The 26,228-nt window shown below is 45.2% G+C and overlaps 1 protein-coding gene across 4 annotated transcripts in view; it reads left to right on the forward strand.

The window, feature by feature from the left end:
* Positions 1–26,228, forward strand: part of LOC149448898 (syntaxin-binding protein 4-like) — a 103,874-nt gene that overhangs the window by 55,207 nt on the left and 22,439 nt on the right. For 2 of the 4 annotated variants that reach the window (XM_089694099.1, XM_089694100.1), the window contains exons 6-13: positions 6,160–6,242; positions 8,385–8,511; positions 13,825–13,957; positions 18,292–18,398; positions 21,837–21,999; positions 24,478–24,544; positions 25,299–25,393; positions 25,498–25,594. In XM_089694099.1, coding sequence (XP_089550225.1) covers positions 6,160–6,242; positions 8,385–8,511; positions 13,825–13,957; positions 18,292–18,398; positions 21,837–21,999; positions 24,478–24,544; positions 25,299–25,393; positions 25,498–25,594 — 872 coding nt within the window. The remainder of the gene's footprint in view (positions 1–6,159; positions 6,243–8,384; positions 8,512–13,824; positions 13,958–18,291; positions 18,399–21,836; positions 22,000–24,477; positions 24,545–25,298; positions 25,394–25,497; positions 25,595–26,228) is intronic. The other 2 variants (XM_089694101.1, XM_089694102.1) reach the window with 1 other exon arrangement.

Consider the following 26,228-nt stretch of genomic DNA (forward strand, 5'->3'; position numbering starts at 1 on the left):
GGTATATAAATTTTTCGACTTTCGTGTTTTTGGCACTTGTGGTTTGGAATACATGGCATGGGACTCTAGAGAATGAGGTGCCCACCTGTTGGCAAGGAGGTGCGAGGGAAGGGCACCCCGGAAATTGCCAAGGTGTAATTATATCTTGTATTCCTTCCCCCATCCCCCTCTAAAACACATCGTATAGCAAAGCAGGAGTGGAGGGACCACAAGAGGATCTACATTAGATTTGAAAGATTTGGTATATAAATGTTTCCGCTTCGTGTTTTTGGCGCTTGTGGTTTGGAATACATGGCATAGGAATCTAGAGAATGAGGTGCCCACCTGTTGGCAGGGAGGTGCGAGGGAATGGCAGCTTGGAAATTGCCAAGATGTAATTATTTCTGAAAAGCTTTCCTCTATCTTGTATTCCTTCCCCCATCCCCCTCTAAAACACATCGTATAGCAAAGCAGGAGTGGAGGGACCACAAGAGGATCTACATTACATTGGAAAGATTTGGTATATAAATGGTTTGACTTCGTGTTTTTGGCACTTGTGGTTTGAAATACATGGCATGGGACTCTAGAGAATGAGGTGCCCACCTGTTGGCAAGCAGGTGCGAGGGAAGGGCATCCCGGAAATTGCCAAGGTGTAATTATATCTTGTATTCCTTCCCCCATCCCCTCTAAAACACATCGTATAGCAAAGCAGGAGTGGAGGGACCACAAGAGGATCTACATTACATTGGAAAGATTTGGTATATAAATGGTTTGACTTCGTGTTTTTGGCACTTGTGGTTTGAAATACATGGCATGGGACTCTAGAGAATGAGGTGCCCACCTGTTGGCAAGCAGGTGCGAGGGAAGGGCATCCCGGAAATTGCCAAGGTGTAATTATATCTTGTATTCCTTCCCCCATCCCCTCTAAAACACATCGTATAGCAAAGCAGGAGTGGAGGGACCACAAGAGGATCTACATTACATTTGAAAGATTTGGTATATAAATGTTCCGGCTCCGTGTTTTTGGCGCTCATGGTTTGGAATACAGTATCGCAGTGTTGTCCTTAGCGTAGGATAAATGGGAACAGATGTTTCCCTCCTTAGCGGGGTTATGGTGTCTTGGATTTGTAGACTTTCTAGAAAACTTGAGTCTAATTCTCCCAGAGTCCTTCGCTTATCTTGTCTGAAGCCGACTTCTGAACCTTATCCTAATTTAGCCTGCCATCTGCGCAAACTGGCACCGCATGCCAGGAGAGAGCCAGTGACGTCCAGTCAGACGTGGCCTTCACAAACCGAAGGAAGCTTAAGACATATTCAGGGCTTAGGACACTGTTCTACGTCCTTCAACACAAGGACATATGCAGAAGGCTATGAAGAGAACCTGTCTTACAACACTGAGAAATTATTATTTATTACAGGTACTTATATAGCGCCATCAATTTACGCTGCGCGTTACATATATATTGTACATTCGCATCAGTCCCTAACCCTCAAGGGGTGTACAATCTAAGGTCCCTAACTCACATATACTAGGGACAATTTAGACAGGAGCCAATTAACCTACCAGCGTGTCTTTGGAGTACCCGGAAGTACGCAGGCACAGGGAGAACATGCAAACTCCAGACAGGTGATGCCGTGGTTGAGATTCGAACCGACGACCCTAGTACTGCCAGGTTTGTCCCAGAAACTCCAGGCAGAAGAAGATCTAAAAAAGTGTAAAGTTATCATCGTGCATATCTAACACAGGAGCTGCAAAATTCCATCTCTAACTAACTAGAAACTGACAGACTTTACTGGTACCAGGGAATGCACCAATTATAGAAATACAATCTTTGTTTTAATTACAAATTTATAAATCCAGACTAACAAAAGTCACAAAATGTACTACATTCTATCTGTTGTTTTGCTCTGGATCACTATGCATTATCTTCTAGTTTAGACAGCCAGGAACACCAAATGATGATAAATTAACCGCTTCAACTTCGCCCTACAGCAAAAATATGACGTCCTCCCACTCTAGCTGCGCATGCGTGCCACCAGAGGCACCGGATCACCGATCGCAGTACAGAACCGATGACACAGGCTCTATCATATGATCAGCTGTGTCCAATCACTTGGTTCTGTATTCACTATAATGGGCTGGTACTGGTAGGTGGGTAGGCAATGAACCAAAGGATGGTGCCCGTTGGTGGGTAGGCAGTGAACCAAAGAATGGTGTCCATAGGTGGGTAGGCATTGGAATCAAAGGATGGTGCTCATAGGTGGGTAGGCAGTGAACAAAAGGATGGTGCTCGTAGGTGGGTAAGCAGTGAACCAAAGGATGGTGTCCATAGGTGGGTAGGCAGTGGAACCAAAGGATGGTGCCCGTAGGTGGGTAGGCAGTGGAACCAAAGTATGGTGCACTTAGGTGGGAAGGCAGTGGAACCAAAGGATGGTGCCCATAGCTGGGTAGGCAGTGGAACCAAAGGATGGTGCCCGTAGGGGAGTAGGCAGTAGAATCAAAGGATGGTGACCATAGGTGGGAAGGCAGTGGAACAAAAGGATGGTGCCCGTAGGTGGGTAGGCAGTGGAAGCAAAGTATGGTGCCCGTATGTGGGAAGGCAGTGGAACCAAAATATGGTGCCCATAGGTGGGAAGGCAGTGGAACCAAAGTATGGTGCCCGTAGGTGGGTAGGCAGTGGAACCAAAGTATGGTGCTCGTTGGTGGGTAGCCAGTGGAACCAAAGGATGGTGCCTGTAGGTGGGAAGGCAGTGAAACAAAAGGATGGTGCCTGTAGGTGGGTAGGCAGTGGAATCAAAGGAAGGTGCCCGCAGGTGGGTAGGCAGTGGAACCAAAGGATGGTGCCCGTAGGTAGGTAGGCAGTGGAACCAAAGTATGGTGCCCGTAGGTGGGAAGGCAGTGGAAACAAAGGATGGTGCCCATAGGTGGGTAGGCAGTAGAACCAAAGGATGGTGACCGTAGGTGGGTAGGCAGTGGAACCAAAGGATGGTGCTCGTAGGTGGGTAGGCAGTGGAACAAAAGGATGGTGCCTGTAGGGGGGTAGGCAGCGGAACCAAAGGAAGGTGCCTGTAGGTGGGTCGGCAGTGGAACCAAAGGATGGTGCCCATAGGTGGGTAGGAGGTGGAACCAAAGGAAGGTTCTCGTAGGTGGGTAGGCAGTGGAACCAAAAGATGGTGACCATAGGTGGGTAGGCAGTGGAACCAAAGGATGGTGCTCGTAGGTGGGTAGGCAGTGGAACAAAAAGATGGTGCCTGTAGGGGGGTAGGCACTGGAACCAAAAGATGGTGCCCGTAGGTGGGTAGGCAGTGGAACCAAAGGATGGTGCCCGTAGGTGGGTAAGCAGTGGAACCAAAGGATGGTGCCCGTAGGTGGGTAAGCAGTGGAACCAAAGGAAGGTTCCCGTAGGTGGGTAGGCAGTGGAACCAAAGGATGGTGCCCATAGGTGGGTAGCCAGTGGAGAAGGAGGGAGTACCTGCACCTTTTCTTGTAATTTGGTAGAGTGCTATGGGACAGGTTGCCAGCAGATATCCTTACCAGGTATCAGGCAGCACATTCTAATGATAGAAATTAGAATCTCCGCCAGGAGAGTAAAGGGGAAAGGAAAAAATTAAAAAAGGTTACTGTTGCACACTTGCTTGATTTGGTGATGATAGAAGAGTTACACTGAAAGCACAGAGAAACATGGTGATGAATCCCCCAGCAGAGCGTGCGTACTTTATCCGCAGGACATAATATGGGATAAAGGCGAAGCGTCTTGATCCGACAGACCCCCTGGGGTGTAATCGGCTCTGCTCGTTGGTTCTGCTGACAGATCTGCTTGCTGACCGGCATATAATAAAAATAACTCCATCCGGAGGGAACAACAGGAGCCTTTAACCCTTTCACAACCAAAAGGAACCAGGAGATGGTTAGCTGTTCCAAACCCCAATCCTCCCCTGTGGCACATATCATGTCAGCAAATGCGGAATCCTTTGGTCACGTGACGGGCACAGGTGGGAGCCCAAACCAGCAATTTCAATTGAAGAAAAAATTTATTTACAGGTCCTCTTTAACCACTTGCCCTCCAAAAGATTTACCACTCTTCCTGAAAGGCCTTTTTTTTTTTTGCTATACAGCACTGCGCTACTTTAACTGACAATTGCGCGGTCATGCAATGCTGTACATAAATTAAATTTATGTCAATTTTCCCCCCACAAATAGAGTTTTCTCTTTTTTTTATCACCACTGAGTTTTTTCTTCTTTGTGCTATAAACCACAAAAAAGACTGGCAATTTTGAAAAAAAAAAACAATATTTTTAACTTTCTGCTTTAATACATCAAATTAAAAAAATTGCTGCACCCAAATTAAATTTATGTCCTTTTTTGGTGGTATTTGATCTTCAGTGCATTTTTAATTTTTTTTTCTATAAACAAAAAAAGACCGACAATTTTTGAAAAAAAAAAACAATATTTTTGACTTTTTTTACTATAAAACACATCCAATAAAAAATTTAAAAAATAAAATTTCATCATAAGTTTAGGCCAAAATGTATTTTGCTCCGTGTCTTTGCTAAACAATAATCCCAATACCTGTAAATTAATTGGTTTATGTGAAAGTTTTATACCGTTTACAAATGTATATACTGGAATTTTTTTTTATATATACTAGTAATGGCGACAATCAGCGACTTATAGCGGGGCTGCGGCGGGTATTCTGCCACTGGGGGAACTGACTTGGTGTTTTTTCGTCTTTGTGCTATAAACCAAAAAAAAAGACTGACAATTTCGGAAAAAAAAAAAAAATATTTTTAACTTTCTGCTTTAATACATCCAATTAAAAAAAAATCAAATTTCTCCATAAATTTAGGCCAAGATGTATTTTGCTACAAAAAAAGCGTATATTGAATATTGGTTTGCGCAAAATTTATAGCATCTACAAACTATGGTATATACTGGAATTTTTGTTAATTTTTTATTTTATATACTAGTAATGGCGGCAGTCACCACCTTAGCGGGACTGTGATATTGCGGCGGACAATCTGACGCTAACTGACCTTTCGTGGGAACCAGTGACATTAATACAGTAAAAATAGACACTGTCACTTTACTAATGACACTGGCTGAGAAGGGGTTAAACATCCAGGGCGATCAAAGGGTTAATTGCGTGCCGTGCCTGACCAGTGATTTTGTGTACTTTCATGTGTTTTTACACAAAATCATTGCTTAGGTACACAATCAACCCTTTGATCATCCTGGAGGTTTAACCCCTTCCCTGGGCACAGCTCTGCCTTGTTTACATAGGCAGAGCTGCGTCTCTCTCCTCGCCGATCAGCTTGTGCCGGCGCTCATGCATTGGCTGGCACACGCTGATCAGCTTCTGCTGTGACTAATCACAGCAGAAGCGGCGCACCTGAGAACACGCGCGCCGGCTCGCGCGCACCCCCTCAATGAGGAAGTGCAGAATCACGTATGTATAGTAACTGGCCACCCTGTAGCAGCAAATCTGCTATAGGGGGAATCATGAATTGGTTAACCCCTTGCCCTCCAAAGGATTTCCGCCGCCTTCCTGACCAGGCCATTTTTTGCGATACGGCGCTGCCTTACTTTAACTGACAATCGCGCGGTCATGCAATGCTGCACGCAAATTAAATTTGTGTCCTTTTTGAAAAAAAAAATATTTTTGACTTTTTTACTATAAAACATATCCAATAAAAAATGTAAAAAATAAAATTTAGTCATAAGTTTAGGCCAAAATGTATTCTGCTCCGTGTCTTTGCTAAACAATAATCCCAATACCTGTAAATTAATTGGTTTACGTGAAAGTTTTATAGCGTTTACAAATGGCGGCATATATACTAGAATTTTTTTTTTTATGCTAGTAATTGCGGCAATCATCCACTTATAGCGGGACTTCGGCAGGTATTCTGACACTGGGGGGGAACTGACTTGGTGTCACTGACATCCCCAGTGACACCAATACAGTGATCAGTGCTAATAAAAATTCACTGACACTGTACTAATGGCATGTGAGAATACCATACCTGGAATTGATCTTTACATAATATAGATTGATCCATCAAAGACCAGGTAAGAAGTAAAAGACAGAAAATTGTGCAAATGAAGAAAAAACCTTTTTATAAAAAATTGGTGATGCTACCATGTAACTTCCAAACATGACACCTTCTCTTCCGGTATTTCAGAAAGGAATTCTCTGAACTGCTGGAGAAATGCAGCTCCCACAGTGACAATGGGTCGTCTCGGAGTTCTCCCATAATGCACAGCGGTAAGTACCATTCTGCATTTACTACTTACTGTAAGAACATCCACTAAGCACTGAGGGGCCCATTTATAACACACAGCAAGAGAGGCGGACTAGCAGCACTGAAAGTGAATGTCTATGACCATAGTATTGCTTTATACAGGGATTTTTTATTTTCAGAGAATAGGTGCAGGAACTTCCCCCTTCTTAGTCACCCATTGTCTCCGCCCCCTTACCACCTCCAAGCACCCTCCCTGGTTCCACTCCCTACCCACCTCTGAGCACCCTCCCTGGTTCCACTCCCTACCAACCTGAGCACCCTCCCTGGTTCCACTCCCTACCCACCTCCGAGCACCCTCCCTGGTTCCACCCCCTACCCACCTCTGAGCACCCTCCCTGGTTCCACTCCCTACCCACCTCCGAGCACCCTCCCTGGTTCCACCCCCTACCCACCTCTGAGCACCCTCCCTGGTTCCACTCCCTACCCACCTCCGAGCACCCTCCCTGGTTCCACCCCCTACCCACCTCTGAGCACCCTCCCTGGTTCCACCCCCTACCCACCTCTGAGCACCCTCTCTGGTTCCATTCCCTACCCACTTCTGAGCACCATCCCTGGTTTCGCCCCCTACCCACCTCCGAGCACCCTCCCTGGTTCCGCCCCCTACCCACCTCTGAGCACCCTCCCTGGTTCTGCCCCCTACCCACCTCCGAGCACCCTCCCTGGTTCCACTCCCTACCCAACTCTGAGCACCCTCTCTGGTTCCACTCCCTACCCACCTCCAAGCACCCTCCCTGGTTCCACCCCCTACCCACCTCCAAGCACCCTCCCTGGTTCCACCCCCTACCCACCTCCGAGCACCCTCCCTGGTTCCACCCCTTACCCACCTCCGAGCACCCTCTCTGGTTCCGCCCCCTACCCACCTCCGAACACCTTTCCTGGTTCCACTCCCTACCCACCTACGAGCACCCTCCCTGGTTCCACTTCCTACCCACCTATGAGCACCCTCTCTGGTTCCACTCCCTACCCACCTCCGAGCACCCTCCCTGGTTCCACTCCCTACCCACCTCCGAGCACCCTCCCTGGTTCCACTCCCTACCCACCTTCAAGCACCCTCCCTGGTTCCACTCCCTACCCACCTACAAACACCCTCCCTGGTTCCACTCCCTACCCACCTACGAACACCCTCCCTGGTTCCACTCCCTACCCACCTTCGAGCACCCTCCCTGGTTCCACTCCCTACCCACCTACGAACACCCTCCCTGGTTCCACTCCCTACCCACCTACGAACACCCTCCCTGGTTGCACTCCCTACCCACCTACGAACACCCTCCCTGGTTGCACTCCCTACCCACCTACGAACACCCTCTCTGGTTCCACCCCTTACCCACCTCCTAGTACCACCCCTTTTAGAGAATACAGAACCGAGTATAATTTTGTGGTGCTAAGTAATTTGCATGAAATTTGTTAATGATAACAAGAAAAGCAGTAAAATAGATCCCCTGCAGGCAGCAACAACAGACCCCCCCCCCCACCAGGCACAATAAATTTCCGAGCAACAAAAGACCCAAATAATAACAATAGACGCCCCAGCAAAAATCGATCCCCCACACAACAATAGACCTTCCCCCAGCAACAACGGATCCCCTGCAACAAAATACCACCCCAGCAACAGTAGATCCACCCCAGCAACAATAGACTTCCACCAGCCAGCATCAATAGATCTCCCAGCAGCAAGCAACAATATATCCCTCCCTCAACAGTAGATCACTCCCAGCAATAATTGACCCCCCCAGCAAGATAAGAACCCCTAGCACTCCTAGCAACAATAGATCCCCACCAGCAACAGTAGACCTTCACAGAAACAACAGACCTTCATGCAAAAATAGATCCCCACCAGTGATAATAGATCCCCCAGCAGCCAGCAGAAATAAACCCCCCAGCACACCTTGCCATTATATACATTCAGTGCTGGAGGTGCCGGAATTCCTCTGCGTTCCTGCTGAAAAAAAAAGCTTCATACACAAACACCTAACTATGCAAAATGGATACAATACCCTTTTATCAGTTTAGAAAAAATATATACCGGTAGTTGCTGCAACCCAGACCACTGGATGAATTCTGATTGGTTGCTTTGAGTCACCAATTTGTTTTTCTTTATGAAATAGGTCGCTATCTGGAAAGTACATCCTCTGAGTCCTCGTCCCGCTCCCAGAGTCCTTTGCTGCTAAGTCCCGGCAGCTGCCATAGCCAGTTTGGAGGCACGAGCAGCCTTTCTCCGTACTCCTCAGCAAGGTACAGTGCGCCTGGGGGCCCGGGAACAATATTTGTATGGCAAATGTCAATTCCAACTTTTTTTATTTTTTTTTTTTACTTTGAAAGCTGTTTAGGGCATCATCTTCTATCATTTTTAGCACATTCCTACAAAGGCTGTCATAATCCAGAAAGATCTATTTCATGGCTTCTGAATAACAGCTTTTACACCTTTTTTTGTATTACTTTTTTGATGATTTATTTATCATGGAGCATACAGTCAAATGCTGAGTATAGGTGAAGAATGGGATGTACTCATAGAAAGGTACTGCATGTTGTATTCTATAGGTAGGAGATATAGAGTCAGGTAGGAATGGGAGTTAAAGCATCTAGAACTGTGTATGGGGAGGTGGTATAGGGGGGGATTGAGCAAGGGGCCGGATAGGGTGCCTGAAAGGAAAGAGGGGGTACCCCATGGGTGCCCCATCATTGGTTTCAGTGGGAGGAATAGTGCCCCATCATTGGTGTCAGTGGGAGGAATAGTGTCCCATCATTGGTGTCAGTGGGAGGAATAGTGCCCCATCATTGGTGTCAGTGGGAGGAATAGTGTCCCATCACTGGTGTCAGTGAGAGGAATAGTGTCCCATCATTGGTGTCAGTGGGAGGAATAGTGTCCCATCATTGGTGTCAGTGGGAGGAATAGTGCCCCATCATTGGTGTCAGTGGGAGGAATAGTGCCCCTTTGTTGGTGTCAGTGGGAGGGATAGTGTTACATTATCTGAATCAGTGGGGAGAACTGTACCCTATTGAGTGTCAGTTGGAGAAAATCCCCTAATGGTGTCAGTGGGAGGCATGGTGCCCCATCATTGGTAACAGTGGGAGGAATTTTGCCCCATCATTGGTGTCAGTGGGAGGAATTGTTCCCCAGTTGTTGGTGTCAGTAGGATGAAGAATGCCCCATCAATGGTGTCAGTGGGAGGAATAGTGTTACGTCATTGGTATCAGTGGGAGGAATAGTTCCCCAATGATTGGTGTCAGTGGGAGGAATAGTTCCCCAATGATTGGTGTCAATGGGAGGAATAGTTCCCCATCATTGGTATCAATGGGAGGAATAGTTCCCCAATCATTGGTGTAAGTGAGGAGAATAGTACATCAACATTGGTGTCAGTAAGAGGACTAGTGCCCCATCACTGGTGTCAGTGGGAGGAATAGTGCTCCATTATTGGTGTCAGTGGGAGAAAGAGTGCCTCTTCATTGGTGTCAGTGGGAGGCATAGTGTTCCATCATTTAGATTAGTGGGAAGAATTGTGCCCCATCCCTGGGTGTCATTTGGAGAAAATATGCCCCAATGTTGGTGTCAGTGGGAGGAATGGTGCCCCATGATTGGTCTCAAATAAATGTTGCTATTTATATGGCTGCCTCTGATTTCGGTGTTTTCTGCATCACAATCATCTCGGTTTGTTGCCATTTAGTATTGTCTCTGTAGGGTTTTGATAACAGGTGGGACGTGAGCTTTGTAAGTAAATCTGGCCATACGCGGGTCAAATTCCACCAGAATTTTCTTTTGAAAATCTTTTTTAAGAATTTTTGTTTGAATTTCGCACCATTAGTGGACCACAGCAACAGCCGATTTTCGAGCGACCGTCCAATTTGAGTGATCGGGCATGTTGGAAATTTTTTGAAAAACTAACTAATTTCTAATCAATAATGGGAGAATCGTGCCACAAATGTCACTGAAAAGAAACGAGCGTGAGCTGTGACCTGGAAAGAAAAGAAGATTCCCAGCCAAGAAAATTCTTTTCTGTAGGAACATGAAATGAAATTAAAGGTTTGGTTGGCCGAATTTCAAAATCAATGGTGGTGCCGTCAGATTTCAAAACGCACAAAATTTCCTATTTTCTAAAGAAAATTTGTTCAGAATTCGACCCGTGTATGGGTTGCATAAATCTGCGCACTCTAAGGCAGGGGCGGACTGACCATTTGGAAACTTGGGCACTGCCCGAGGGCCCGGGGTCAGTAGGGGGCCCCATGAGATACCCCTGCTACCTTTTTCATAGGCTTTTTTGTGTTTGGGCAAGGACACAGGGGCCCCATGATCCCCTATTGCCCGGGGCCCCATGAGTTGTCAGTCCGCCCTTGCTCTGAGGATATGTTGGCCAGGATACCCTGTATAGACGACTTAGATTCTCACATTTTGTATTATGCTGCCACCCAGCGTTTCTTTACAGTTCACAGTGCAAAGATCTTTATTAGCTGTATTTATAGTTTTTGTACGTTGTGAACATTTTTCTATATAAAATCATTTATTAACATTCAGATGGTGCAATCCAAAACCTATTTACTATACATTATCATTGTGATTCATAACTGATTGTCACTCGTGATATGGGTTGTTTTGGTATGGTTTTTTTTTTCATTCATTTTTGCACAAATGGGGGTAGAGCTATGTTCTATATGTATGGGGATGTTTTTATTGTCTATACCATGGGTCTCCAGACTACGGCCACATCTGGCCGGCTACAAGATTTTATCCAGTCCCCAGAGATTGCCCACGGTCTCTGCTTCTGAAATAAGTGGTAACTCTGATTCGGGACATGATGTAAGGGGGGTCTCTGATGGGGAACGAGTTGTGAGGGGAGACTCTGATGGGGAACGTGATGTAAGGGGGAACTCTGATGGGGAACGTGATGTAAGGGGGCACTCTGATGGAGAATGTGATGTAAGGGGGAACTCTGATGGGGAATGTGATGTAAGGGGGAACTCTGATGGAGAATGTGATGTAAGGGGGAATGTGATGCAAGGAGGACTCTGATGGAGAATGTGATGTAAGGGGGAACTCTGATGGGGAACGTGATATAAGAGGGAACTCTGATGGGGAATGTGATGTAAGGGGGCACTCTGATGGGGAACGTGATGTAAGGGGGAGCTCTGATGGAGAATGTGATGTAAGGGGGAACTCTGATGGGGAATGTGATGTAAGGGGGAACTCTGATGGGGAACGTGATATAAGAGGGAACTCTGATGGGGAATGTGATGTAAGGGGGCACTCTGATGGGGAATGTGATGTAAGGGCAAATGTGATGTAAGGAGGACTCTGATGGAGAATGTGATGTAAGGGGGAAGTCTGATGGGGAACGTGATGTAAGGGGGAACTCTGATGGAGAACGTGATGTAAGGGGGAACTCTGATGGGGAACGTGATGTAAGGGGGAACTCTGATGGGGAAAGTGATGTAAGGGGGAACTCTGATGGGGAACGTGATATAAGAGGGAACTCTGATGGGGAATGTGATGTAAGGGGGAACTCTGATGGAGAATGTGATGTAAGGGGGAATGTGATGTAAGGAGGACTCTGATGGAGAATGTGATGTAAGGGGGAAGTCTGATGGGGAACGTGATGTAAGGGGGAACTCTGATGGGGAACGTGATATAAGAGGGAACTCTGATGGGGAACGTGATGTAAGGGGGGACTCTGATGGGGAATGTGAGCAAAGTGGAAACGCTGATGGGGAACATGATGTAAGGGGGAACTCTGATGGGGAATGTGACTTAAGGGGGGACTGGTGTCTAAGAGATTTATTCCTGTACCATCTGCTCCATCTAGTGGCCAAAATGTGGTATTGACTTTTCACTATGGTATTTCAGAATGTACAGCATATTGGCCACTAGATGGCGCTGACGATACAGGCATTCATCTCCTGACCATGACATTTGTTCAGCTTGCAGGAATGTTTCTGACATTTGTGCTACAAATGTTGTGAAAATAGACCCAGTCCAAAGTGCATCATTCGATATTTTCACATTTGTCCAATTATTAAATAATAAGCTATTTCTGCCATTGAACGTGCCCGCCCGTTGTTGTGGAGAGTAGAGAAGAGTATGGGTATGTACTGTCCAGTAGAGCTAGTAGGGGGGATGGTGGAGTGGAGTTACTTCACTTTATTATATCACTTCCTATATCTCTGATCTGACAAGTATAATGATCAGCAATGCCAGATAAAAATGTTTTGGGTCAATGACTCCAAGAACTAAAGGAATGGTCTCCAAAATGTGACCATCGGGCCAGATGTGCTCCTTTGCTTGCCTTTTTCTGGCCTTTGGGGCACTATTCCTCCCACTGACACCAATGATGGGGCACTATTCCTCCCACTGACACCAATGATGGGACACTATTCCTCCCACTGACACCAATGATGGGGCACTATTCCTCCCACTGACACCAGTGATGGGGCACTATTCCTCCCACTGACACCAATGATGGGGCACTATTCCTCCCACTGACACCAGTGATGGGGCACTATTCCTCCCACTGATACCAATGATGGGACACTATTCCTCCCACTGATACCAAAGATGGGACACTATTCCTCCCACTGACACCAATGATGGGGCACTATTCCTCTGGCTGACACCCATGATGGGGCACTAGTCCTTCCACTGACACCAATGATGGGGCACTATTCCTCCCACTGACACCAATGATGGGGCACTATTCCTCCCACTGACACCAATGATGGGGCACTATTCCTCCCACTTATACCAATGATGGGGCACTATTCCTCCCACTGACACCAGTGATGGGGCACTATTCCTCCCACTGATACCAATGATGGGGCACTATTCCTCTGGCTGACACCCATGATGGGGCACTATTCCTTCCACTGACACCAATGATGCTGTTCTGCTCCCACTGGGTATAGCCCAGTCCCCCTAAAAACAGAAAAACAGTAAATTGACCCTTTGTTCACAAAGTTTGGAGACCGCTTTACTAACCCAAGGCTCACACTTTCTGGAGCGTTTTGAGTTTTTCAGAAATGCACAGCAGTCCATTTAACATGATTTCCTATGGGACAGGTTCACATCTCCGTGTTTTCACCCGGTGTGTTTTCTAGAAAGTGTCAGAGACTTTTTTTAACGCAAATAGTTGCAGTTTTGGTTCTATAATCTTCAATGGAAACGCTGCAGAGAAGCATGTATTGCGTTTTTTCTGTGTTTTTGCTGCGTTTTGCGTTTTAAATCTGCCTAGCAAGAAGAAAAAAAATGAAAAATGCAGCAAAAACGCATGTGCAAAAACACAAAACGTACAGCAGAAATGGATCAAACGCAAACTGCATAGGTGTGACTCTAGCCTTAAGGATGTATGTAGTTGGCGAGTTTGTTTCTGTTTTGTTTTTTTTTACCATTTCTATGCTATAAATTGACGAGCTGCTTGTCAAAGTTTCTGTTTGCCACAGTGACATCTGCAGGTTGCAAACGCTACTACAGACTTTAAAAAGGCAGACTGCAGGTGGGAGTCCTCTGTCTCCATTGCTTAAATGTACGCCATCTTATTGTATCGCCTTGTGTTCATTGTACAGTGACTCAGGAATCCAGCATATCTCCATCCTCCGGTCCTCCGGTCTGGGTCTGGTGATCAGTGGTGGCTCCAATCGCCAGGAGGGGCCCATGGTCTACATACAGGATGTGCTTCCGGAAGGAGACAGTTTTAGGGTAAGAAAGCTGCACTTTTCCAACTCCGGTATGTGGATAATCCTTTTTAAACAAGCTCAGGACCCTCTAATCAGCAGTTTTGACCCCTAAGAAAATGATACTGAAATCCAATTCCATGCAAACAGCTAAATACACAAATAAAATACATATTTTACCTGCCAAAGAATTTGTATTTCTGTCTATCCAGTCCTAAGATAAATTGCCATGCCAGACAGCAGAGCCAGGTCCAGGAACTGACTTTTTCTACTGAGGTTAGATAATTTGGCTTTGTCCAGGGCCGTCCTAATAGCATCATGGGCCCCTAGGCAAAGTAATGCACTGGGGCCCCTACCAACCTGCCCCCAATTAACACACCTAATCTCAAGAATTATAGTATAAATAGTTGATAGAATTAAACATATATTTATTAATATTTTCAGTAAAATTGATTTTAAACAATAAGAAAACATGAAATAAATCAAAGACTAATCAACACAAAGGGCACAGTACTGGGTTGGGAGGCAGAAGGGCGCAGTGTAGGGGGGGGGGGGCAGGAGGGCACAATACTGGGATCAAGAGTACGGTACAGGTTTTGGGACGCTGCCCTGGCTTTCCCGGGACAGCTTAGTCAAGAAACGTGACTGTCCCGGCAAATCCGGGACAGTTGGAAAGCATGATGTAATGCAAGATTATCAAGGGGTCCCTATGCACCTGGGGCCCCTGGGCAGTGCCCATGCATTAAGACAGCCTTGACTTGGTCACCTCCCCACCGCCACCAGCCTGTTACTGACCCTGAAAGGGTGGAATGACCCATTTAGGTGCTACCAATATCTAATACAGACATTAAGATAAATAACAAGATTCCAGTTCTAGTTCCCATTATCCTCTACTATTAAAAAGGTGGACCTGTGTATCCACCTTACTATCCTGCAGAGGGTAACGCTTCTAAATAATAATGTCTGCGGCCTCCCAATAATGTAGTACAATCTCTTGAAATGGTTGGACGTTTAAGGGATGGGTGCTGGGAGGCCACTACGTTTACAACCAATGCCCAAATACAGTTTTACACTAATATTAATAACCTCCAATATGTGCAGGTGGTATTCTAGCAACTGGCAGATCAATATCCAAAATTATATTTTGTAGCCAGGGATACCAAACACAGCATACCTTGTCACCAAGGAGACAGGAGACTGCTTTCTCCCCTTTCCTATGTGCCAACATAGTCATGTATGACCTTGATTTGTTCGGTATGATATTCCCTATTCAAATATATACCCAATATTAATGTGTCCTGTTCCTGTTGAATGCTATGAATTGCATGTGAAATTGTTACATGTGGAATAGATGTCTTATGGCTTGCTCTGCAATCCTAGAGCTCTAATGGCCCTATAGGTCATGTGTGATTGCTTGACTGAGTTATTGTTGTTTTATGACAGGGCAAAGGAAAGGGTTTTCCATGGTTTGTGGAAACAGACATCCTACCAAGACTAATTGGCTGTTTACAGCTGGATTCAGGCCTAGGTTCTGGCGTCTATTGTGTATTAATTAAGATAAGATGTTCTTTTGAAGTTCGTTAAAACTTACAGCTACAAATTCCAGTTTTCAGGAGGGGGGAGGGGAGGAAGATCATTGCTCATGAAAAAAACAAAAATGGTTGTCACGTACAGGTTCCATGTCTCTATTGCGCACTATTGTTACAACACCCAGTGGTGCATTTCACCCCGGTGGGTCACAGAGGTCTGAGGCCACCTCTGTGACCAAGCCCCAGTGGGTGGCGTTAGAAGGCATGGCCAGAACAGCGGCTGAGGCCATTCCTTAACATGGGACTCCTGGGGTCCCTTGAGAAGCGTCCATCCCTTCACTTTTATTGGCTGTCACTGGAATCGCCTCTTCTCACTTGCTAGTGGGGTGATCTTTTTCCTTCTATCCACAGCTTGGCGCCATAAGGTATACATTTCCCTTGCAATGGCTGTTTGTCTTCAGGGTAAAAATATCCATCCCACTACCAGCTATCAAGGTGACTTATTTGCAGACATTCCCAGTTAACGCGCTGTGAAGTTTTGTGAAAGTTTGCAAATGCATTAGGATTTTTCACTTAGTAATTGCATTTGCTACCTTATTGCAGAAGTTGCTGAAAATTAAAAAGTTAAAGTGTTGAAATCCCCTACATGAATGTTCTGTTTCTATAAATGCTGTACAATCACAGGGCAAGCAGTGGCTTTTGACCTTTGGCTGCCTTTTTTAAAAGGTAGGTGGAAAGATAGCGCTGGACCCACAGGTTTATTTTACTAGTATTGTTATCCTAAGGTATTAATGTTGTATAAATGATCTGGTTCCTGGGCAGGCGGCTTCTACACCTCAGAGGATCTCCACAGTCTCCTTGGCTTGCAGTGAAATGTAAGAAGAGTTGAAATTGTACCACCGCTAAGAGGTCCAGATACAACTTTATTCCATTAAAGTTCAGGGATATCATTCAAAAAGTATCCAATGCGTTTCAGGGGTCTAAGTGCCCCTTCACCAAGGCTTAACCGGCAACAAAGTGAACAAACCCAGAAGTGAACTGGACCTACAATGATATGTATTCCAGTGTGAATTGAGAGCACTCTGCCAAAATGCGTTGGTACTTTTTGAATTATACTCCTGACCTTTAATGGAATAAAGTTGTATCTGGACCTCTTAGCAGTGGTGTGGCGCTTCAATTTCAACTCTTCTTTTAAAAGGTAATCTGTGGTTTGCCCATGTATAGGGTGATAAGGAAATGAACACCGTCTGCTCATTGTGAAGATTGCGAAAGTTTATTTAGAAACTGGGGTGGACTGACCATTCGAACACTCGGGCAGTGCCCGAGGGCCCGGGGTCAGTAGGGGGCCCCATGAAATGCCCCTGGTACCTTTTTTATAGGCTTTTTTGGGTGTGCTTTGAGTGTGGGCAAGGACACAGGGGCCACAGGATCCCCTAATGACCGGGGGCCCAATGAGTTGTCAGTCCGCCCCTGCTTACAGGTAAGCTTTATTATAAGGTTACCTGTAGGAACAAGTATCCAGAGGGTGTTTACTTTCACTTCAATGGGGAAAACCTACCAGAGGTCAAGTGGTTAAATTTAGACTAGGGTTCCTACAGACGCACTACAGGCATGGGACTCTAAAGAATGAGGTGCCCACCTGTTGGCAAGGAGGTGCTAGGGAAGGGCACCCTGGAAATCTCACCCCTGTTAGAAACGTTACAAAGCAAAAGCAAAGCATAAAAAAGTAGAAAAAGTAACTCTTGTAGAGATCCTCGGTAAAGCGAAGAACTGATGGTTTCCTCAAAAGCAGAGGCTTTTAAACTCCATTTCTGAACAGTTGCCATGAAGGGCCTTCCAGACGTGAGCAGGGAAACAGTGGCAGGAGGAGCTTGTAGTCCTCTGCTGCTGGTCACATGTTCAAAAAAAAAGAAAAAAACAGCCTTCGGCATACATAGTGTTAAAAAAATTTTTATTAATAAATTGTTTTAAATCGGCATACAAATATATATTTGAAAGCAAATTTGTATTATTTTGTGGGAATAACACTGCCAGTCACAGGCTGTGTCATGCCCCTCCAGGCTGTGTCTTAGGATAAGAGGCAGGTGATTCCTCCTTTAATCTCCATGTAATATCCCACCCCCTCATTGTGTTTATCTGGTTAGTGGGCATGGAGGAGGTGGGAGGGAGTGGGCTGTCATTTACCAGTGTGTATACACCCACATGTGAGACCCTATAGTTACATGGGCTGCTCAGGTGTACTAGGGAAGAAATGCTCAGCATACAAACTCACTGGAAACTGAGCATGTGCAGAGTTGCCACCACAGCTGAAAAATCCCTAGCTGAATTTGGGACATGAACAGAAGGTGGAGATAGAGAGCAGCAGGATCAACCAGGTATTTTGCAGAAAACAGAAAACAAATCTCATAGTGACTGAGTAGGAACAGCATGTAATACAGCATTTATTGATAGTTTTTTATAATGTGGGTTTAGTGACACGTTACGACTAAACAGTCTCTAGTTTCTGCAAAGCAGTAAATGTATTCTCTATATGTAATATTACTTAATGATTTACCCTGCTGAAGGCAGAACAACTACCATGACGGCCTCATGAGCAGGAAGCAGAGACTGAATATGTAATTAATGAATACGTTCGTGTATTGCGGTTTAAATTCCTATTATAACAATATTAATAATTCATTGCAAATTGCACATAGAAACAACATCAAAATGAACAAAGATTGTGAAGATGGTGCACACTGAGCTGATCACTTTCACATATTTATGTTAAAAAAAAAATGTAAAAAAAAGATTCTAGTCCCCCTTTAAGGATTGTTGGTGTCTTTTTCAGGATGGACGGCTTCGGCCAGGTGACCAACTGGTCTCCATCAATAAAGACTCACTGATCGGAGTCACCTACGAGGAAGCCAAGAGGATAATGAGCAGGTCCAGGCTCAGGTGGGTTCGGACCCAGGTTGTCTGAGATTATTTAACCCAACTCAAGCTAATTTTTTTTTTTTTTTTTGGATACAGTGGGAAAAGACTTGAGAGCCCCCATCAGTGTCTCTGGGGTGATTTCTCATCACTTTCAGTAAGGGCAGGAAATAGTGGCTAAATCTATCCATTGGGGACACATTTTTGGTGGGGAAGGGGATTCGAATTTCTGACAATGCTTTCTATTGCTTTCTGTGCGTTCATGGTGACAACTGCTGCCCTCATTTGTTGTTTAGCTGTCGCAGAGACAGGAAGTGATGAAAAATCTCCCTCGATGGAGTCACAGACAGGGACAGGGGCGGACTGACAACTCATGGGGCCTCCGGGAAATAGGGGATCATGGAGCCCCTGTGTCTTCACCCACACTCAAACCACACCCAAAGAAGCCTATGAAAGGTACCAAGGACATCACATGGGGCCCCCTACTGACCCCGGGCCCTTGGGCAGTGCCAGAGTTCCCCAATGGTCAGTCTGCCCTTGGACAGGGATCTAAGATTTTATCACTAAGGCTGCTTTTACACTGATCAGAAAAATGCATCCCTTTAAATGTAATTCTTTACCACTGAACAAAGGTACATCAAAAACTGAGCAGTGTGAAGGGCCATTAAACTCTGGGGACATTTGAAGTTTCCCCTTGCAGTGGGACTCCCTCTGCACTGCAAGGGTTAAATTCTCATTTTAGGCCAGGGTACTATTATAGAGCAGTTTTACTTACTGTATCTCATCCCACAATCCCCCAGAACCCGCAGCTTTTTTCTTCTCTGTCATGCTCTGGCTTATGAGTGGGCGCTCAGCATCTGAATTTACAATGCAGGTTTGCTGGTCTTAGGTAGTGACGTCATAGCGCCTGCAACCTAGGCAGTGGCGAAGGGGAGCGGCTCCAGAAACAGGTTGCTCAGAGAGGAGGAAGCCTGCCAGAGTGAGGGATAAGGGTAGGAAAATGGCTTTTTAATGGTTCCCTAGCCAAAAATGAGAATTTCACCCTTGCAGTGCAGGGGGAGTCCCACTGCAAGGGTAGTTTTGAACTTTCTTAAGAGTTCTGTTTTAATCCTAACCCTGCCAGCCAAAACTGAAAAAGAAAACTTGGCTGGATTTGGGCTGTCGTTTATTGACCAAGTGATGACCCATATTCGCTCAAAATAATGCAATGGGAACGCATAAAACTTTCTGTATTTCATTATACGCTCACAGGCCACTTTATTAGGTACACTTTTACAATTGCTGGGTAACACAAATTGCTAATCAGCCAATCACATGGCAGCAACTCAAAGCATTTAGGCATCTAGACGTGGTGATGACAACTGGCTGAAGTTCAAACAGGACATCAGAATGGGGAAGAGAGAGGATTTAAGTGACTTTGAACATGGCATGGTTATTGGTGCCAGACGGGCTGGTCTGAGTATTGCAAAAGCTGCTGATCTACTGGGAGTTTCACCAACAACCATCTCTAGGGTTTACAGAGAATGGTCCGAAAAAGATAAAATGTCCAGTGAGCAGCAGTTGCGTGGAGGAAAATGCCTTCTTGATGTCAGAGGAGAATGGGCAGACTGGTTGGAGATGATAGAAAGGCAACACTAACTTATCTCAATATGGACCATACATCTCTGAGGAATGTTTCCAACACCTTGTTGAATCTATGCCATGAAGAATGAAGGCCGTTCTGAAGGAAAAAGGGGGGTCCAACCCGGTACTAGCAAGGAGCGCCTAATAAAGTGGCCAGTGAGTGTATTTATCACATAGTGCAACTATTGCTGCATATCGAGGATACCCAAGAGCATTGATGTCCCTTTTCTTGGTGTTCTTCCAGAGTTCTCAGAGCATCTTTGAGAACTCTTATTTCACCATCTGTGTTATGTAGCCAGTCCTTGGACTCTCAGTACAGTTGGTACTGCATTTAGGGTCCATTGATTTCTTTGTGGTGTGTTAATACACGTGCGTTATGTTGCAGATTAACATGTGCTGTGGTAAAGGGTCAGTTCGTCTTTTCAGAAAAAATGAGAAGGTGAGCTAACACCATACACCACGGGTGTCAAACTGGCGGCCCTCCAGCTGTTGCCAAACTACAAGTCCCATGAGGCATTGCAAGATTGACAGTTACAAGCATGACTCCCAAAGACAAAGGCATGATGGGACTTGTAGTTTCGCAACAGCTGGAGGACCACCAGTTTGACACCCCTGCCATACACCATCCCCTACCCAGGGGCGGACTGACCATTTGGAAACTCAGGCACTGCCCGGGGTCAGTACGGGGCCCCATGAGATGCCCCTGGTATCTTTTTCTTAGGCTTTTTTGAGCAAGGACACAGGGGCCCCATGATCCCCTATTGCCCGGGGGTCTCATGAGTTGTCAGTCCGCTCCTGCCCCTACCTCGCCAGTCCTTACCTCTGTGCAGGGGTGGACTGACCATTCGGGCACTGCCCGAGGGCCCTGGGTCAGTAGGGGGCCCCATGAGATGCCCCTGGTACCTTTCATAGGCTATTTTGGGTGTGGTTTGTGTGTGGGCAAGGACACAGGGGCCCCATGATCCCCTATTGCCCGGGGGCCCAATGAGTTGTCAGTCCGCCCCTGCCTCTGTGGCTGATTATCTGTCAGTGCACATGCAGCCTGTGTGGCATTGACCATCGCTTTGATCTGTCCCAGAAGAAGAGTGGATTTCACTACACCGGCTGCATGGGCTCATCACAGGTAATTGAAGCGGGGACTGGAGGGCAGGGAGGGTGTACAGTTTTAGTTCACATCCTCATTTTTTTCTGAAAAGGTTAACTTAGAGGCAAAATAAAAAAAAATGTGCTGCCAACACACCTGAAAATCCAGCAAATGTGTATCACAGTGCATTGCATGGCACGGTGGTGTGCGGCATGTGTTGCCTGTGCGTTGCCCTGGGAAGCCATTTATAATAATTTCATTGCAACACAGCAACATGGGCAACACAATGTAGAAATGGGCTATTAGACAAGACTGACATGCATGTCATGTGCCCATGAAGGCTTACAGCCCCTTTGTGTTGTATTAGCGTGTTACGTGTAAAAAAAAAAAAAATGAGCAATTTGTGTTTTTAGCACACCGCAGGAAGTTTCTGACTTTTAGCCTGTACTAGTTGTATCAATGTAACCCCATTGTGTTTGATGGGTGGTTGTATGTTTTCATTATTCAGGAATGTTCTGTGTATGGCTTCAAGGGGCCTATTTGTTAAAAATAAAAAATGGAAGTGGGCAGAGTTGACATGCTAGATTTGGTTTGTGGAGGGTAATGAAGACTCAGTCTTTCAATCAGTAGTCCTTTTCTGTGTGAAGCTCGCACTTTTTGTAGATCGCCTATGGTAGCACGATGCATAAGCAAATTATGGGCAGAGGACCTCAGCGCCTTTATGCATTACGTTGTCCTTCTGTTATATTCTTCAGGAGTTTCTTTTGTCTTCTAAGACAGGACAGCTGCACCGATGTGTCCTTTATCCCAAACGCATTGCGAATGCTGGGAGGCAGTAGTTCCGCGTCACTGCAGCACAGGATGCTGGGAAACGGGCTGCCCTCCTGCAGGCTGAAAGTCCACGTCCGATCTCCAGAGGTGAGAGATGCATGGCTTCTATTCAATAAGACAAAGAACAGTGTGCAGACTGTTGCAGGACATGGTGACCAGTGATAATGACTAACTGCTTTCTGATTGGCTGTTAGAGTAACTTCCAATTTGGGAAATGAAGCAAAGTTTATGATCCCTTTTATCTGTTCACCTGATTTTACTACAAGAATAAAAGACTGAAATCTGCTTTTCAATATGTATCCTTTTAGATCAGCCATTCCCAACCAGAGTACCACCAGAGGTTGTTAGGGGTTTCTTTGAGTTGTGACTGTTTGTTCTCCTGATTCCTGGTGACTGCATAGTTTTAGCTTCAGTGCCGCTTGGCAGAGCCGACAGCATAACACCAATTATCTCTTTAGCTCTTGGTAAGGGTGGCTTTGTGACCTCCAATGTAAGGGGGCATTCTTCCAACTAACCACCAATGTAAGGGGCATCTTTCCCACTTATCATCAATATAAAGGACATTCATCCCACTGATCACCAATGTAAGGGGCATCTTTCCCACTTATCATCAATATAAAGGGCATTCATCCCACTGAGCACCAATGTAAGGTGCATTCTTCCCACCGATCATCAATGTAGGGAGCATTCTTCCTGCTGACCTCCAATGTAAGGAGCAGTCTTTCCACTGACTACTAATGTGAGGACATTCTTTTCACTAATCACCAATGTAGGAAGCATTTTTCCCACTGACCACCAATGTGAGGACATTCTTCCCACTGACCACCAATATAAGGGGCATTCATATTAGTGACCACCAATGTAAGGAGCATTCTACTTACTGACCACGAATGTGAAAGCCATTCTTCCTATTGACCACCAATATAATGTAATTTTTCCCACTGACCATCAGTTTAAAGGCATTCTTCCCACTGACCACCAATGTGAGGATATTCTTCCCATTAATTACCAATGTAAGGAGCATTCTTCCTACTGATCACCAGTGTAAGGGCATTATTCCCGTTGACTCTCAATGTAATGGACGTTCTTCTCACTGACCATTAATGTAAGGAGCATTCTTCTAACTGACCACGAATGTGAAAGCCATTCTTCCTATTGACCACCAATATAATGTCTTTCTTCCTACTGACCATCAGTTTAAAGGCAGTTCTTCCCTTTGGCCACCAGTGTAAGGGCATTCTTACCTCAAATGTGAAGAATTTTTTCCCACTAATACCAATGTAAGGGGCTTTCTTCCCACTGACCTCAAATTTAAGGGGCATTCTTCCCACTGACCTCCAATGTAAGGGGCATTCTTCCCACTGATCCCCAATGTAAGGTGTATTCTTCCCACTGACCCCCAATGTAAGGGGTATTCTTCCCAGTGACCACCAATGTAAGGGGCATTCTTCTCACTGACCACCAATGAATTATTTTTAGCAGGGGCTCCCTGACGCCTGAATGTTTTTTCTGGGGTAAAAAGGTCTGAGAAAACTGTTTTAGATAGCTGCTGGCATAAGGACGATATACCATCTAACAAAACAAAGTGTCCAAATTTGTAGAGCTTCAACAAGAAATGTCACTGTGCGGATGCAGACACAAAGACCTGACCTCCACTGTAGATACTTACAGGTGTAACTTACCAGACCTAATTGACCCCACAGAGAATATTTAGGTTAATATGTGCTTTTTGTGTGTAAGCAGGAGGATATTCCAGTGACAACCCATTGCTGCTCTGACAACTCCAACCGATCCCACCTCCAGGCCTGCCACACCACGTCCCTTATAGATCCGTGGATTTCTCCAATGTAATACCGAACATGAATATCACTATGAAAAAGGAAGCTTCAGACTGTATACATTCCTTCCAGTATAGTTTTATTTAGATATGTGCAATACAAATGTTCACAATTAAATCCAACATAAAATCTGCAGGCCCTGTTGATGTCAATTATGAAACGCGTAGAAAGGAGCCTTTTAGATTGACAATAACTCTCCTTTTTTAACATGAACTGCTTGTCCTGCAGTTTCATACTGGTTTTTATTGTGAACATCTGAATTGCATATATCTAAAAAAATTTACAGTAGATGGTACTTCTACTTGTCTGGAGTTTCCTTTTTCATGGTGTTATTAATGTTTGGTATTCCATTGGCGTTTTCCATGGATCTATACAGGACCTGGTGTTTAATTCAAGCAGAAAGATGGTCCAGGGACCATGGTGCTAGTGATGTTTGGTATTATATTGTAGTGATCCACTGATCTATATGGGACCCAGTGTCGCAGACCTGTCATAGGATCAGTCAGAGCATTCTCAGTTGGTGGAGTGTCAGGATTTCCCTGGACCTATCTTCTACTTCAGTTACACGCCATGAGTGCATATGGACCTCATGCCCTCTATTGGGTCAATTAGGTTCAGTGAGTTGCACCTGAAAGCGCTAAGGTGGAGGTCACATCTCTTATCTGCATCCTCATTTGTAGACGTATGATCATTTTTTTCTGGGTAACTCTCCTTTGTTGCATTTCAGTGCCGACATGAAAACAACGTGCCTTCGCCATCCCCTGATATCTGTCCTCCGGAACTCACCATTTCAGGTAAGACTCACAGAAGACGCTGTATCTTCAGTACGTTATTATAGTAACACTGACCTGTTTCATATTTAGATTTGTAAATGCTGCCTCTAGTGGCCATCGGTATATCAGAGATTGAGGTTAGCCTCCCTGTTGATTGACTGGTCAGTAAGGATAAGTGAAATTGGGAGTCCTTGCCCTGCTGAAACGTATGAGAAAAATTGGGACATTTTGCTTAGCATTGTCAGCCTGAATCAGAATCATCGTAAAAGAATCATTTCTTAACTGGGGATCCTGCCAGTAATAGCACTTCCTGTTGCATGCTGACATTGCTAACCAACTGACTAACAATTAGCAGCAGCAATGTCAGCATGCTGTGCTGTTCCATCATGTGGCCATTGGGCTGCTTAAAATGTCTATTAGACAGACAGCCCATTGGCCAATTGCAGGATCTTGAATGAATGGCTGACATCACTACTGGTAATTGCAAGGTAATGCCTTAGCATTGTCAGCCTGCAACAGGACGTGCTACTGGTGGGATCTGTAGTAAAGAAACACTGTAATAGATTTTCAAAAAAACGATTTGCTTAATAAATCTGCATATTGTGAGGACTAATGCCAAATGTACTGAGAAATACATTTAGGGTTCACATGTATTTAAGGATTTGTGGGTTCAGTTTTGGATTTGGTGATGTTTTTTGTCCCAGCCCATAAAGTGTGAGAATTTCTGGTAGATATTGATTGAGAGCTGTTCTTATTGTTTAATTTTTCTTTGCAGTTCCCATATCCTCACCAATTCACAGGCCATCATCTCTCAAGCAAAAAGTCATGCTGGATCCCCATGTCCGGATCAAGGAGGAGAAACTAGACCTGGTGGGCGCTATAAAGAGATTTGGAGCCCTGGAACATTCACTGTGTATACAGTTGATGGATTTTTATATGATCCAAGACTAACCAGTCATTATTCTGCACTTCAGGTCTTGCAGTTTCTGGGGTTGGAGGTTTCAGAAGAGAAGAGGAGAGAGATCCATCAGAGCCTAATAACTGACTGCCAGGGCACCATGAGCTATGGAGGTATCTGCTTATGTACTATACTACGCTAGCCGTTCACATATAACACATTATAGCAAGTTAGGAGAATAGACTTCAACTCTTTAAAATGCCAATTTCTGACTAGTGTTCTTTGATTGAATGCTATTAAAAATTATAAAACCGTGTTGCTTTTATAGGCAATTGGTTAGCCCTAGAACGATACAAAGTCACAAGCACTGCAAAAAAATATTTACTTATTTATTGTGAAGACAGCTTCACTTAAGTCAAAGAATACTCATGTTTTGGGTCCCTTCAGGGACCCTTCCTCTAGGTCAGACTTCTCCTAACTTTCTAAAGGGCCAGTTTACTGTCCTTCAGACTTTAGGAGGGCGGACTGGGGTTTTTGGGAGTAAAAAAATGCCTCAGGCATTGAGAGCTCCAGGCGCTGAGACCCCCTTTATAGTTCTCTTCTCTACAGTCGAGCTAGGGACACCTTCCTTTAAACTTTAAATGGGGAATTATTAAACACCCAAGCACCCCCGGATGGCCTTGCTCTGCCTCCCCCTTTATTCATACAAGCTCTTTCTCCCCATGGTTTAGGCTTTGTAGGCTGTGACTCAAGACTAGATGGACCAATGTAATAGCCCAATAAATCTTATACCTTCTCTCTCTTTGA

This window comes from Staurois parvus, unplaced genomic scaffold (assembly GCF_062004578.1).
Source record: "Staurois parvus isolate SC_StPar_1 unplaced genomic scaffold, SC_StPar_1.0 ptg000649l, whole genome shotgun sequence".
Classification (NCBI taxonomy): domain Eukaryota; kingdom Metazoa; phylum Chordata; class Amphibia; order Anura; family Ranidae; genus Staurois; species Staurois parvus.